Below are 14,606 nucleotides of genomic sequence, written 5' to 3' on the forward strand. Positions count from 1 at the left end.
ACACTTCTTATACCCCATAGTGAATCAACGATTTATATGAACAAAAAATATATATTCTGTTTACTATAAATTATACAGTTAGGTAAAATATCGAATTCCAAATATTCAAATTTATATATTTAATCGGGAATCAATCAAATAAATATATTTCATTCAATATAATATACATTGATAACGATATGTTGAAATTGTGGATTTGAAAATATATCACAATCCGACAACGTAATCTAACCATGTTGGGGATATGTAAAAATTGCTTATACTCCCTCTTTCAAGGTTCATTGCTCTATGGAAAAAACCTAAGCAAAAAATGCATGGTCCTTCAGTTATTGTTGAAAAATTTCTCTGCAAGCTTCCTTTTAATTTTTTGGTTCAACACTTCAATTGAGATATTATTCACTCTTCATTCATATGTAAGATTCAAAGAATTCATCAGATCACAACATGAACACCATCTCAAGCGAAAATCACAGAAATCACAGTCGAAATCACTGGTAGGTACATAAAAAAAATTAAATGAAATACCCTTTAATATTGATCGAAGAACCACTTCTTGAAATCTTTCGTATTCGTTCAGAAGCAGCCTTCATAAATATCTGAGAATTCCGCGATCCGCTGAATACTTAATACGTAATTTTCGATCTGGGCCAAAAATAGAAATAAACGGAGTTGCAGTGTGTTTCCGCAGCGGCTAAATTCGATCAGACCGAGGATGTGAATTCTTGATGAATGGAGCGGGCCACTCAGCTTCCTTTCCTCTTTTTCGCCCGACGTAAATAAACCCGATGAACAGATGGCGAACTGTGCGGAGTCGAGAAAACTCTAAATTTACCCGCGTTTGCGGTTACGCTCGAAAACTGATGATCGCCTCTTTTCATTACTATTTTCACCAGACCGGTTTGCCAGATTGAATACAAACTTCCATTGAAATTTAATTTAAGTCCCGGCTTGAAATAACTCAGGTTTATACTACTTCTTTCGCTATTCAACTGAAAGTATCCTGCGGAAAGGACGAAGTAGCTTTCCACTCGAAATCAACATGCTCACTTATCCTCTTCCTTCTTTTCCCTCCTGGGAACGGCTTTGCACTTCTCTAATGAATGACGTAAAACTTCTAGATCAGCGGTCCCCAATCTTTTTAAAACTTTCAACATCAGCCTAATTGACCTGAGGTTGAAGTAACCTTAATCTTATCCAAGGTATTTTATTTGTGTTTACCGATGTTGCGACAACTTTAGATTACTGTGATTACTCATCAAGTCACACTTGAGGTAAACGACCAAATCTCTTTGCTCTCATGGAAACATCTGGCTAGCCAATAAAGTGACTGAGGGACTGAACTATAGATGCCAAAGCATGTGTTATTCAAGACAATGGACAAGTCGTGGATTTTGCATGAAAGTAACACACCTCGAATCTAAAGACTTCTACCTATGGGCTTATAAAATCCTTCTTCTTCTTCTTCTTCCCCTCACGTTAGGACCAAGGTCCTGTGTTTGCATAAATTGTTTTCCAAGTTGAATTGGGATGATGAAGACCAGCTTTCATACCATCTTATAGGTGGTCGTCCAGGTGGTATAGGAGTATTGGGTCTTTTTTCTTTTACTATCTTAGCAAGAATCTTAGTTGAGATTCAGGACGTGGTAAGATGGTCAAGAAACTAAAGAAGAGAATGGAGAGGCCATGTAGATAGAATAAAATCCATTGATATGAAAAATCTTTTGGAGGAATATACCTTAACATATTCGATTTTTCAATAGCCTGTTATCTGGGTAGCTGTCTATTTTGAGGTTGTCGCAAATAACAAATAACAACAACGCCATTACTGAAAATAATAATAATAATAATAAAGTTTATTTGCTTTCAACACAACCTAATATAATATTCTATTGAATATTGCAAATAAACATGATGAACAGAGGCTCACTAAAGGTTCGCCTGTTAGTTCTGAATGGAACGATATACGCTCCAACAGTACACTGAAATTGTCAAATATTTTGCAGTGACAGTTCACAAAACTAATGCATTTTTGGGTCGTCTTGAAGCACCTTGTCGACCGTCAGTAGCAGTGACACTGGTAAAAAAAACCGTGAACCGTGTGTTTAACTCAAGAACACCTGAGAATAGTACAGCTGTAGCCCATAGATATATCGAAAATCCAGGTTTGTCGATTCCTCATCGTTCTTGGGAATTAAGCATTCCACAAACGACATGAAGATTCAGGTCCGAAGACTTTTGAAGTCAAAATAATACTTATAAATCAATTTATTGCTACGTCTCACATTAACACAAGAACTCAAGCCGGTCGATCACCAGCAACGTCCTATTTTGCAAGAAAAGTTTTCTGGCCGTGTTATTTTCTGAAGCGGTGATCACAATTGATCATCGAGATCTTGTGATTTAACGTCCTTAGACTTTTTTTGTAAACCATGTGAAAGATAATGTCTATGCCAATGTTCCACAATCACTTCAAGATCTTAAGAGGAAAAAATTGTCCAATTTTTATCACATAATTTCCTTAAACAATGATTTTCATTGTAGAAAGCAAATGTTTTTGTTTTGTGAATGAAGGAAAATTTTTTTGTTTTTCACAAAAGAATTGATGATATGTGGTGGTAATACCTCTCAAAAATGGAATTCGTGAAGTTATGCAGGACATGCAGCAGTGAGTGTTCGAATTGGAAGTCATGGAAGTCTCTATAAAAAAGATATGATGCTGTATCATTAATGGCATACTTTCCCTACAATAAAATGGACATCCATTGATTTCTCTTGAAAGATATTTTTATAGTTTATGTTTTGTATCGTGTCAATGTATATAATTTACCACTTATAGACAAGCGAATTCTGAATCATCTCGAAGTGATGGAAGTTGTATTATTCGCCAAAAAAAGCTGAGTTATGATAATCGAAAAATATAAAATCTGACTAAATTTCCCAGATACTCAAAACTTTCCGACAATTGGTTCAACTAGAAATGGCAGGCCTACTCGTAAATGAAGATTAATTCCAACATAACCAATTCCAGACAAGAAACGGAAACTAGGGAGTGAAAAGTTTTCTCCCTTGAAAAAAATCGAAACTAATAAGGTTGGAAGTCCGTATCGCTGAAGAAACAACTATTTCGGAATAGAAGTCGTTGCATATTTCAGTAGGCAACTTCCGGCAATCCGGCATAATTTACCGAATTGAAGCAACATCCACGACTGGGAAAAGTTGATAATTCAATGAATTTTTAATCTGGCCTTTTCGTTTCCACGATTCCGTATGAAATTAGATCGTAATAACGAAGGAACAGGGGCTGTCTCCCAAGACACGAACATTAATCAGGAAGAATGGGTGTTACGTATATAAAAACACTTTCGACATTGATTGACTTGAAATTAACTAGATTACACAGCAATATTGGATTGAACTGGCATAAAAAATGTATAGATGAGACTATAATTAATCAGAATCGAATTACTCATTTCGATTTTTTCAGAATCATCTTGGCACACTTTGAACTGTGAAGGATTTTTCAATGAAAGATTTCTTTTTGGATAACCTGCTATCGGAGCAACCGTTATCTTTTGACATTTGACAAGTAACTACGATATTACTGAAAATGGAACGAAATAAACTTAAAAAACTCATTGAAATTTTCGAAATCCACTACAAAAATAGAGAAAAGTTGGCAGCCACAGTTTGCAAAACGAAAACTTTTTGGTTTGTGAAGTACCTTCTAGGCCGCCAAGAGTGAAATTGGTGTAAAAATTTGAGCTGTTGTGACATGTTTGTATTGTGAAAAATCGAAATCGCGTAGGTGCCTCAAAAACAACTGAGACTATTCCATTACACCGTATTTTGTATGAAGGTCTGATATCTTTTAGAGTCAGTTTACACAAGAACTCAAATCCGTCGATCACCAGCAACGTTTTGTTTTCTCTGATTGAGTCCTTCAAATGCATCAAAATGGATTTTTATTGAAATATCATCTTCAGTGATGAGGCCAATTTTCACCTCGGAGGCTAGGAATATCCAAGAATGATTATTGAAATACCTCTCCATCCTCAAATTTCCTGAAAAGGATCTGGTCCTGCAACTGTAGCCGTTCGGTCACGTTCCCCAGCATTTATGACGTACCTTTCCTTTTACAATGAAATAAACATCCATTGAATTATCTTGAAATAAAGGTTGTTCCCAAATTAGACGTGAAACTTAAAGGAGGTATTATTATCACACATTTGCTGTTGATTGACCCATATTTATTGATAACCGAAATTCAACAGTTTCCGAAATATTTGAGTTCTTTCTTGTGTCTTTCAAAAAATTTCTCACCTCACTTCGTCTTTTCTAAGTTGATCAAGTTTGATTGAAATTTTCGATCATTTTTACCAGGAGAGGATATGATATGTATGAAAAAACAAAACTATGCTCAATCAGATGTTGAATAAGAATAAGCGTGATTTGAAAGTTGGTATATGAACAAAATAAAAGTAAATCTTATATGAATTTGCCTCCAACTTTCGAATTCCACAATTTATGTAGGTATGACAAAATTATTTTAAAAACTTGCCAAATTCCTTCTGTATTTCCTTGAAAAGATTGCGTTAGAATAGAGTTTGAAAGAAGCGAAAAAAGGAGAGAAATGTATTAAAAAAAATTTTATTGCAATAAAACTCAAAATTTCAGTAGAAAATGTATTCATAAATTATGTCTGGAATGATCTCAACCATTCCTTATTTATTATTCTTATTTCTTCAGTTGTTACTTTCAGCCTGAAATTCACTCCCAATCTTCTCGCTACTTTATCTAATCTAACGGTGTTAGGTCCGGACTTCTCGCTGGCCATGAAAACAATGCAAAATTATAATCAACGTGGAAAAAATTGACGAAACATGTAAGGTGAGAAATCTTTTGAAAATCACAAGAACTCGAATATCTAAGAACTGTTTGTTTTTTGGTTATCTTTAAATAAGGCTCAAACGACAAAAATGAGTCATACTAACACGTCCTCCAAGGTTCACGTCTAATTTGGAAACACCCTGTAAATTCGTTTGAGTTCAATATCAAAATGAAACTTTTTATTGGGAAACCCTTCAAAAGTGTCACGCTTCCGAAGCTGTAAACCCGATTCAAACCGAATTTATTTCAATTCCCCTTATCATCAAGATCGTTGTTAGTTTTTCGCGATGAAACGATGAAAAATGGCCGTGATAATAGTTTCAGGCGAATTTTCCGTGATATCAGGCCACAGCCCGTCATCAATCATCCTTAAAGAAATTGGATAATAGCCGTATCGTTGCTCAACCCAAAAAGACTCGCGGTAACGACCCACAATATTTCCTGTCGCCTTCGTCTTTCTGTCTGCATTTCAAAAACGTGAGGCCATACATAAAGTCCGGGACCCTGTGTGACATAGCACGCCATACTAATAAGGAAACATCCCGTCGTTTAGTGCAAGAACGGGAAACACGTCATGTAAAATGTATTTTCCCTTACATTACAATATTCCAGTGGCGGCTCGCCAAAACTGGAAAATAGAACCGCCGATCCAAGAAATAGAAAAATAATATGAATTTGGACTTTTTCCCAAGGATCATAGGTAATCTTCAACAAACTCTAACAGAACACATGAAAATCGGTTATGATATAATATTTAATAATCTGATCTATAAATTGCGTTCGATAATGATCGCATGTGTTTCAGTCGGTTTTAACAACCCATAATACACTACGCCGAGCTGGTCACCCAAAATCTGAGCAGACCTTGGAACAGTGGCCGGATATCCCCTGATTTTCTGTGCTTGGGATCATCGTAATGAACCCATTTTTCGTGTCCAGTCACAATGCGATGCATAAATCCCTTCCGTCTTTGCCTTGCAAGCAGCTGTTCACAAGCCGCTCAACATCTCTTGGCTTCAACTCGTACGGCACCCAATTTCCTTGAATTATTTCCATGACTTTCATGCGTTTTTAAATGGCTTGTTTAGTCACTCCTAATGATCCTGCCAATTCTTGTTGCGTTTGACACGAGTCTTGATCAAATGATTCTTCTCTCTTCCACCGCCATGCTGTTCTTCGATGTCAAAATCACCGTTCTAAAAGCTTTGAAACCACTCTCGACAAGTTCTTTCACTAAAAGCGGCCTTACCATAGTTATTTGAAAGCATTCGATGAGTCTCAGCCGCATATTTCTTCATATTAAAGCAGAAAATCAAAAACTCGCAAATGACGAGAATTTGGCTCATAAGCTGACATGTTTCATTGACAATAACTATGATGGAGACACAAATCGACTAATATTTCGATGGCGTTATATTTACAGAAACCTAAACTTATTGTATGATACTTACGATCTATTTATTTCGACTACCACTTACCGATACAGCCATCTATTGCAAAAAATATATTTTCTATATGGTCATGGCTGCAATTGACAAATATACAATTAATTTTGTATTTTTCACGATTCAAAGTGACAGAAGAATCCTCACCCGGAAAAGAACAATTTGAATCGAAAATTTTCGGAAAGATTTAACAGAAACACCTCATTGGCGAAAGCGAAATCTGCCGACCAACGATAAATATTCACGAGCCACCACTGCAATATACGTATATATATCTGGATTCATTATACATGCGCTCGTCGGCAGATATTTATTATATGAGTCCAAATGTTTCGCATTCAAATGAAAACCGCCGTTTTCAGTGTTTTAGTATTCATCTGGCGATATTTTCCACAGTCGGTGTCCCTTTCTTTGGGGATGGTGATATCACGTAGTCTGGCGGCCTGAATTGTGAATTCCAGACGTGAAATTGTCCTCGCTTGTACCCCTACACAACACGGAACGTCCAATATGTCTTGCAGATTTTCGGATTTCGGACTGGTAATTTATGGCTCGGTCTTATGTTTTTTCTTCTGGTTTACATATATCGAAGCAGGCATTCAAAAAACTACTGAAAAATAGTTGAATTCGACACTAGGTCAACTGTCTCGCATTATTGGGTTTTGAGGAAAAATTTAAAGTGGTCAAATACCAAAAAAACCTCAACGCAACAAATTGGTGAATGCGCCGGTTTGCGTTTATTCTTATATACAGGGTTAGAACTATTTAGAAGGACACTACAGGGATATCGAAAACGTTAGAAATACAGGCTGGCTTAAATTACAGAGAAGTTTATTTAGTTTCATTTAGGGATGAGTGTGTTGGTGTGAACGTATCCAAAATACCTCCAATGGTTCCCGAGATATCTCGAAAAAACTGAAAATCGTGATTTTCTCTCTTTCTGTATAACTCAATTGGTTTTTTTTTCTGTTTTCCATTGTTTCAGAGCCGCGATAATCAATTTTTTTCTTATGGACGCCATATTGGTTCTCCCAATGGTGTGATAACGAAAAAAAAGACGAATTCAACAATTTATCACACTTTGCGAAAATATCGAGTCTAGCTACGCAAATTTGAGCTTCCTCTTTATTTTTTTGTTTAAGTAGTAGGTGCCAGATTTGTCAAATAATTTTGGTGACAGTTGTTATGTGAAACAATCACTTGATTTTTCTTAAATTATGTAGAACAATTTCTACAGACATTGCCAGTTGTGCGCTGTGTAAATTGTTGGTATCAGCATAATTATGTAATTAATAGGACGTTACTTATCGAAAAGAATTCAGGTTTTTACAAAACTCAAGTGATGATATCACAGTCACAAAAACATGGACCCAAAAACGTTTTGTTTTCGAAATAAAGTTTGATATTTTTTACTCATAGCTGGCATTTGCGAAACATTTTTTTTTAAGTTCTTGTTTTTCATAGCAGAATAGATTCAACTTTAATTTGGCATAGATGTTCCAATTTAAAGTTTTCGTTATGCTAATTGTTAATGCTACAGGGTGATATTTTTTACTCGAACAGTGCTCGCTTCTTTCCTCCAGTTTTTTTTCTGGTGGACCTAATGGTAGGAAAAATATAAAAATAAACTTTGATCCAGCTCTACACTTTTTGGTTTCTTGCAATTTTGTCTTATTTACTACCGATTCTGAGAAAAGAGTTTCAGGCCATTCTTTAGTATTTCTTAGGAAAATCCAAATTATTGTAAAGTTCCAGTTAGTAAGCTGTGATAAATAAATTTATAATTAGTTTTGATATTGATTTACCCAATCTGTAGTGAAGATTAGTAAAGATTCGATAAACTGTTTTGGTGATGAATTTATATAATTAGAAATGTACTTTTCATGGCCTGATGATGGTTTGAAAGAAAAAACCGAAATCGATCGCCAAAGAATAAATTTTCAAAAAAGTGTGTTTTCTTACTTATACCTACTCGATAAACTGGTTTACTCGTCACAAAAAATAGAACTACAAGAAACACCCGGTATCTCGGTATCAACAAAGCGTTTGCTCACGAATGTTTATGGGACTTTTTTTCTTAAAATTATCTAAGGCATCTCTCATTTCCTTTTTTACTACCAATTTAGGAACACTCTGTATATTCTCATATGCATGCTTATATTTTTTTAAGTAGTTACACTGTGGCAATGTCTGTGCCCAGGGCCCCCGCAAGGGTCATCAACGCCCGCGTGCCGAAAATATTTTGGCGCCCCAAAAAGGGGGGAAGTGGAGAAAAACGTCGCTGGATAATCGGCAAAAACTGTTTCAGTTTTTGTTAGGAATTTATTTGTAGAAGGGTTAAAAAAACTATCAGCAACCTTTATTGAATGCCTTAAGAACTTTATGCTGTCAGTTGTTGTATAATACATTTTTTAAATGTTATATTATTTTATTCAAGCATTCGATCAAAACCGCATTTTATTTTAATTTTGTAATGAAACTGCAGAGTTTTCAAAACCTGAGCTTTATTCTTCTTTAAATTATTAATATTATATTAAAATATTAATATTATTATTAATAATTATTAAATATTATTCCATACTCCCAGCTATCTTCTCCCTTTGTCTAGCTTTTTTTTGCTCTCGAAATTTTGCACCAGAAGGTCGTTTTCTCTTGTATGGCTCCTAGAATTTAAGAAAAACTTGATCCCAAATTGCTAAGGACATTCACCCATGATTTACTTTGCGCCATCCCTTTGAGATTAACCCGTATGTTTTCATTTTTATGAATTTAAACCTTAAATCCGAGCCTTTAAACCTAAACGGAGTTAATATTAATAATAATAATAAGTTAAGACCGATCTGAAGCACATACCATGTTCCTGTTATAATAATCAATTTTTGGCAAAGGTGAAATATAGTTTTTTTAGAATGTCAAACGGCTACGAACATCAAATAAATAATACAGATCCAGGGTGCATATTAAAAAAAAAATTAAGTATAATATGATGGTGGCCCCAGGTAACAAATTCAAAATATCAAAGTCGATTCAATTTTTTCACGATTACAAACAATACTTCCCTATTTGAAGCAAATAAAAATAATATTATAGTATATAGGTATGGGCTAATTTAGGATGTGCACCATTTTAAACAGAAAAAAAATATCGAATTTTATAGACTAATAGAAATGCTAATACTGTATGTGGATAGGTACTTACCATTTCATAAAATTTAATTTGATCACAACAAGAAACAGTAAAACAAACCACAATTACACAAAATACAAATCTTTCCAATTATCTGAATATTTTAATTTTTTGCGTCTTGACCTCAACCCCTAAACGTTTCGAAACAAAATAACTATTCTTTGGATAGGTTTCTGCTGTTATGGCATAGCAAGCAGATTTTGGTAGTTTCAGAAATTCTCTGTAACATGTAGTATTTTTCCTACAGATGGTGGCGAAAGTTTCAGTAATTCCCCTGGCTAAAAGCTATCGCTTCGGTATTTATGATTGTTTATGTGTACCATATGCGTTTTAGTGATGATCGAAGAAATGGTGCCCGCTGTCCGGTGCAAGGTGGTCCATAAAGAAATCCTGTACCGACAAAGGGATGATTATTTATGATTTGTTTACTCGAAAAGAATCGTATAATTGCAATCTGTGGCCGAGGTTATTTTATATGGATTGTGACGTTCGGGAACTTGTTTGGATGTGTAAAAGATGTCTTTGAACGTTTGAAATTGTTGAAAAAATAAAAAAAAAATTTTTTCAAAAACCTTTGGTCTTTCGGATTTTCATGCGGTCTATAAGAGATTTTGGCGCCCCTTAAGAGTGGCGCCCGCGTGCGGTGCACGCGTTGAACGCGCGGTTGCGGGGGCCCTGTCTGTGCCAAAGAGCTGCAGAACAGTGTACTCAACAACCGTTTCATGGCATCATGATGATGGTGTTTGTAATAAAATGAAAAGAATAAACATACATTCGAAACTAAAAAGAGCATGACCTATATAGGGTTGAACTCGATCATTTTATGATAAATCTTTTCAGTCATGAACATTTAACGGGCTTTCCAACAAGAACTTTGTTCGTCAATATGGTCACAGCGGAACTACTTGACAGTTTTTACATTTCGTTTTTTGACATATCGTCGGCTAAGAGTGTAAATCTGCTATGTCCATAATGAACAATTTTACAGGAGACCGAAAAAACCGTACAGTACAGTGTTATAATAATAATAATAAGAGAATTTATTCATGAAAATACATTCAATAGAGTTTATTGAATGTATTTTCATGAATAAACTCTCTTATTATTATTATTATAACACTGTACTGTACGGTTTTTTCGGTCTCCTGTAAAATTTTTCATTATGGACATAGCAGATTTACACTCTCAGCAGATGATATACTAAAAACTTAGACAATAATTTAATTTTCACTTGAAAATCGCATTGAAGTAATAAAAATTTTCTATGAAAAGAGTCGATCTGTAAAAGTTACATTTCGTAAAATTCGGGATATTTTCGGTCGACATAATCGTCTTTTTGAGGCCGCTATTGAAAATTTGGTCAATAAATCTCAGTCGACAGGCTCGGTACATAATGTGTCAACACCAACACGTGTTCGACCGGGTAGTTCAAGAGAAAACATCGCAGCTGTGAGCCGCAGTTTTGAAGAAGATCCAAATTTGTCAATTCCTCGACCTTCTCAACAATTTAGGTTGTTCACAGCAACCACATTTGCATGATGCAACAATTGAATCCGATCATTCACATCATTTCATTGCTTTGAATTGTCACATTTGAGCTTCGGAAAATCCAAGAGTCAATTTTGGCCTATTATTGATGATGTGGATATCACTAACATGTGGTTTCAAAAAGACATTACCATAATGTATTGCAAACCGAATTTCCTGATTGCATACTTTCACGCAATTCAGCCGTTAAGTGGCCATCTCGATCATCTGATTCAATACCGCTCGATTATTTTTGGTGCGGTTACTTTAAAGACAAAGCCTATAAGGGGCCAATCGAATCGATTGCAGCCTTAAAACTGAAAAATCGTGAACTGGTCAAAAAGTAATTGAAAACTTTGATGAAAGAATTATTTCATTTTTGTATCCGAAAAGAGAGTGTTGAAATATTCCTTCATCGCAATTTTTCAACCTTTGCCTCAGAGGTTCAATTATCTTCCCCATTATGTTCGATTTTAGTGCCCTGAATATTTCTCGTATTCGGAAATTAAATTGCTGCTTTTGTTTCAGCTGTGAATTCCATGAAACCAAATATGGATTCTTCGAACTGCATTCTAGTCCAAGATGTCAAGGACGTCACGCACGATCACCAGACCCAGGGATCGGTTTCAACACAGATGCCAACAGAGGGTAAGTTGATACAAACATATTGGTTCGACTATTCCCAATGTCCTTCGGTCAGTAAACATCCAAAACATGAACCCGAACTAATAATTTTAGGCAATTCAATAAGCGGATTTTCATAATTATGCTTTCAACGAATAAAATATTCCAATGAATTGGCCATTTTTGATGGAAATGAATTCAAATTGATGTTCCGTTGTATGTTATTCCGATTTTCACTATTACATTGTCAACAACATCATTTGTGAATGAAATATTTTCTATTCTTATTATTGTAATACAGAATTGTAAATAAAGAGACTCTGTCAACTGGTCAACATTTGTTTAAATTATTTTAATTTGGAATTCAGTAAATTTGTTTATATTTAAAATGTAATTCAAATTTCAATTATGTATCTACTCTAATAAATATTTCAATTACAAATACAGTTATCCGCAATGTTGTTACGTGCAATTTCAAATTGAATGAAACTAACCTAAACTGAGTTGACCAGGCTCTAGGCTTAGCTCTCAATGGAGAAGCGGTTGATTTCTTGAGGAATACAGGTGCCAGATAGTTTAATAAATCAACTTTTGAAAGTGATACTTTTGTGGTTAATATATTCAAAACTACTGAAGAAAAATCCCTCAAAAATCCAATACTATTCAAAAGTCATTGATAAAAAATGGTATCATCAAGAAACAAATCACAGAATCAAGTTATTAAGTTATTGAATCTAACAATTTCAGATGACAGGAGGAAGCCCAACTTTCATTTATAGGGGTAATCTTACAATATAGATCGAATTAGTTAGGTCAAATACTTTCAAAGTGATAATAATTCTACAATTTCTTCTTAATTAGGCGACTATTAGTTTGATACGAATATATGGTCCTATTATTATATCACCTATAGGGATTTTTGAAATTCCTTGTCTGAAAATTTGGAAATATAAATCTGGAGAGAATGAAAACAAAATTGTACTCACCCAGTGTCAAGTCCTGCTCTGAAAGGACCTCAGCTTCACTCCCAAGTAATGGTTTCTCAGACGCAAAGCAAGGGTTGTTCAAATTCTTGAAGTCCCTGGGTTTTCGAGGATGTTGAAAAGTGTTTGCTAGGTTGTTGCACATACCAAACGCCCAAAATATGTAAATCCAAATCCTTAAAAATTAAAAACCTGAACTTAGATTCAGAAATGATCTTGTGAATATAATTTGATTGTTGAATTTCCAAAACTTCACTCTAAAGAAAACGTGAATCGTAATAAAAATTTCCGATTTAGTAAAGACAATTTTTTTTGTTCAGATGAATAATTTCGATTAATGTTAGGGGCAACCAATAAGGTGTTCCAATCACTTTACATATTAGAGACCAAGCTACTTTGTTGGCGAAACAATCGTTAAATTAACGATAAATATGTAAATATTAAAGGTTAAATATGAACGATAAATATGTAAATATTAAAGCCTTATTCAATATCAATATTAACGAGGAAAATATTGTCTTATTTTGGTGGGAGCATAAAAAATAATAAATCATTCCCAAATCTCAACACAAGAGTCGAAACGCGTATTTTCAACAGCTCGGAAATATTTCAGTGCTAGAAATTAGCTCTCCACGTAAAAATAACGATTACCGAGTGAATATTTCAATCAATCTGGTGATGTAGCTGTGTTTATACTCGAGAAATAAACTACGACGTCCAACTAAAAATAAATATCCCGCATATCTCAAAGAACGTAAGATAAATTACGAACGTTACCGTGAAAACCCCAGCATTTTAATAGCGGAAACTGTTATAATGTTTTCTACCTGGAAGGAGATATTTAGAGGTCTCGAGGTAATGAAAATTAGTGAACCAGCTGGTTTGAATCTTCTCATTTCGACAACTCGCATCGTTAAAGGAAGCAATTAGAAGGGTGCATTCGATATTTATTCACCTCTATCTGTATAGTAAAAAAATCTTCAACTCTTTTTTTATTTTATATTCAAAATATAATGAATTGAGTTCATGATTCAAAACGGTCTGATAACATCATCATATTATTTACTTTGTTTCATCAAATGAAACTTCATTTGTTCTTTCATGATACACTGCGCAAAAAAATTAACGCACGTTCTGAAAATCTCAATTTTAATGGAAGTTAACTCTACATTGACTTTATAACTTATTTTTTATGTTCTCTCGGGAAGGTTTTGAACGAAACAAGACACATTAAATGGAAGAAAAATTCAGGATTTCGCCAAATCTTATGTGAAAGAAGAGAAATAACCATTTTCAAAATACTGGAATGCTGATAAGTGATTTAATACTTGGTATTTCCACCCCTTGCGTTAATTACAGTTCGGCAACGATATTTCATACTCAAAATGAGTGATCCTAAAATGTTCTGATCTAATCCTTCCCAGATTTCTCTGAGTTGGATTCCTAAGTCATTAAGAGTAGCTGGATGCTTTTCTGAACTTCTCAGCCTTCTATTGAGGTTGTCCCAAACCTGCTCAATCGGATTGAGATCTGGACTTCTTGCTGGCCATTCCATTCGAGAGACTTCAACCATTCTGGCATTATCGTCCATAAAAATGAAATTTTCACCAATATATGGGGCAAATGGCACTACATGCTCTTCAAGAATGTTCCTTATATACCTATCAGCATTCATAGCTCCATTATCAACGACCACTAGGTCTGTGCGAGCAGTCAAAGATATTCTACCCCACATAATCGATCCTCCCCGAAACCAGTAGTATTCAGGAAATTGCACTGAGCATATCTTTCATGTGGACGTCTGTATACAAGGAAACGTCGATCACAATGGTAGAGGCAGAATCTAGACTCATCTGTGAAGAGAACTCTTTCCCAATCAGCCTTTTCCCAATGAATATGCTCTCTCGCAAAATTCAAACGCGCCCTGTATGGGAAACTCCAAACCTTTCTGCAA

The 14,606-nt window shown here is 34.8% G+C and overlaps 1 protein-coding gene and 1 long non-coding RNA gene across 6 annotated transcripts in view; one reads left to right on the forward strand and one right to left on the reverse strand.

The window, feature by feature from the left end:
• LOC123685226 (teneurin-a) overlaps positions 1-14,606 on the forward strand; it is a 556,414-nt gene that overhangs the window by 482,935 nt on the left and 58,873 nt on the right. For all 5 annotated transcript variants that reach the window (XM_045624845.1, XM_045624846.1, XM_045624849.1 and 2 more), the window contains one exon: positions 11,574-11,693. In XM_045624845.1, coding sequence (XP_045480801.1) covers positions 11,574-11,693 — 120 coding nt within the window. The remainder of the gene's footprint in view (positions 1-11,573; positions 11,694-14,606) is intronic.
• LOC123685229 overlaps positions 12,660-14,606 on the reverse strand; it is a 36,762-nt gene continuing 34,815 nt past the window's right edge. The window contains exon 5 of the long non-coding RNA XR_006748272.1: positions 12,660-12,828. This is a non-coding gene — a long non-coding RNA (uncharacterized LOC123685229). The remainder of the gene's footprint in view (positions 12,829-14,606) is intronic.

Source organism: Harmonia axyridis, chromosome 7, assembly GCF_914767665.1.
Source record: "Harmonia axyridis chromosome 7, icHarAxyr1.1, whole genome shotgun sequence".
Taxonomy (NCBI): domain Eukaryota; kingdom Metazoa; phylum Arthropoda; class Insecta; order Coleoptera; family Coccinellidae; genus Harmonia; species Harmonia axyridis.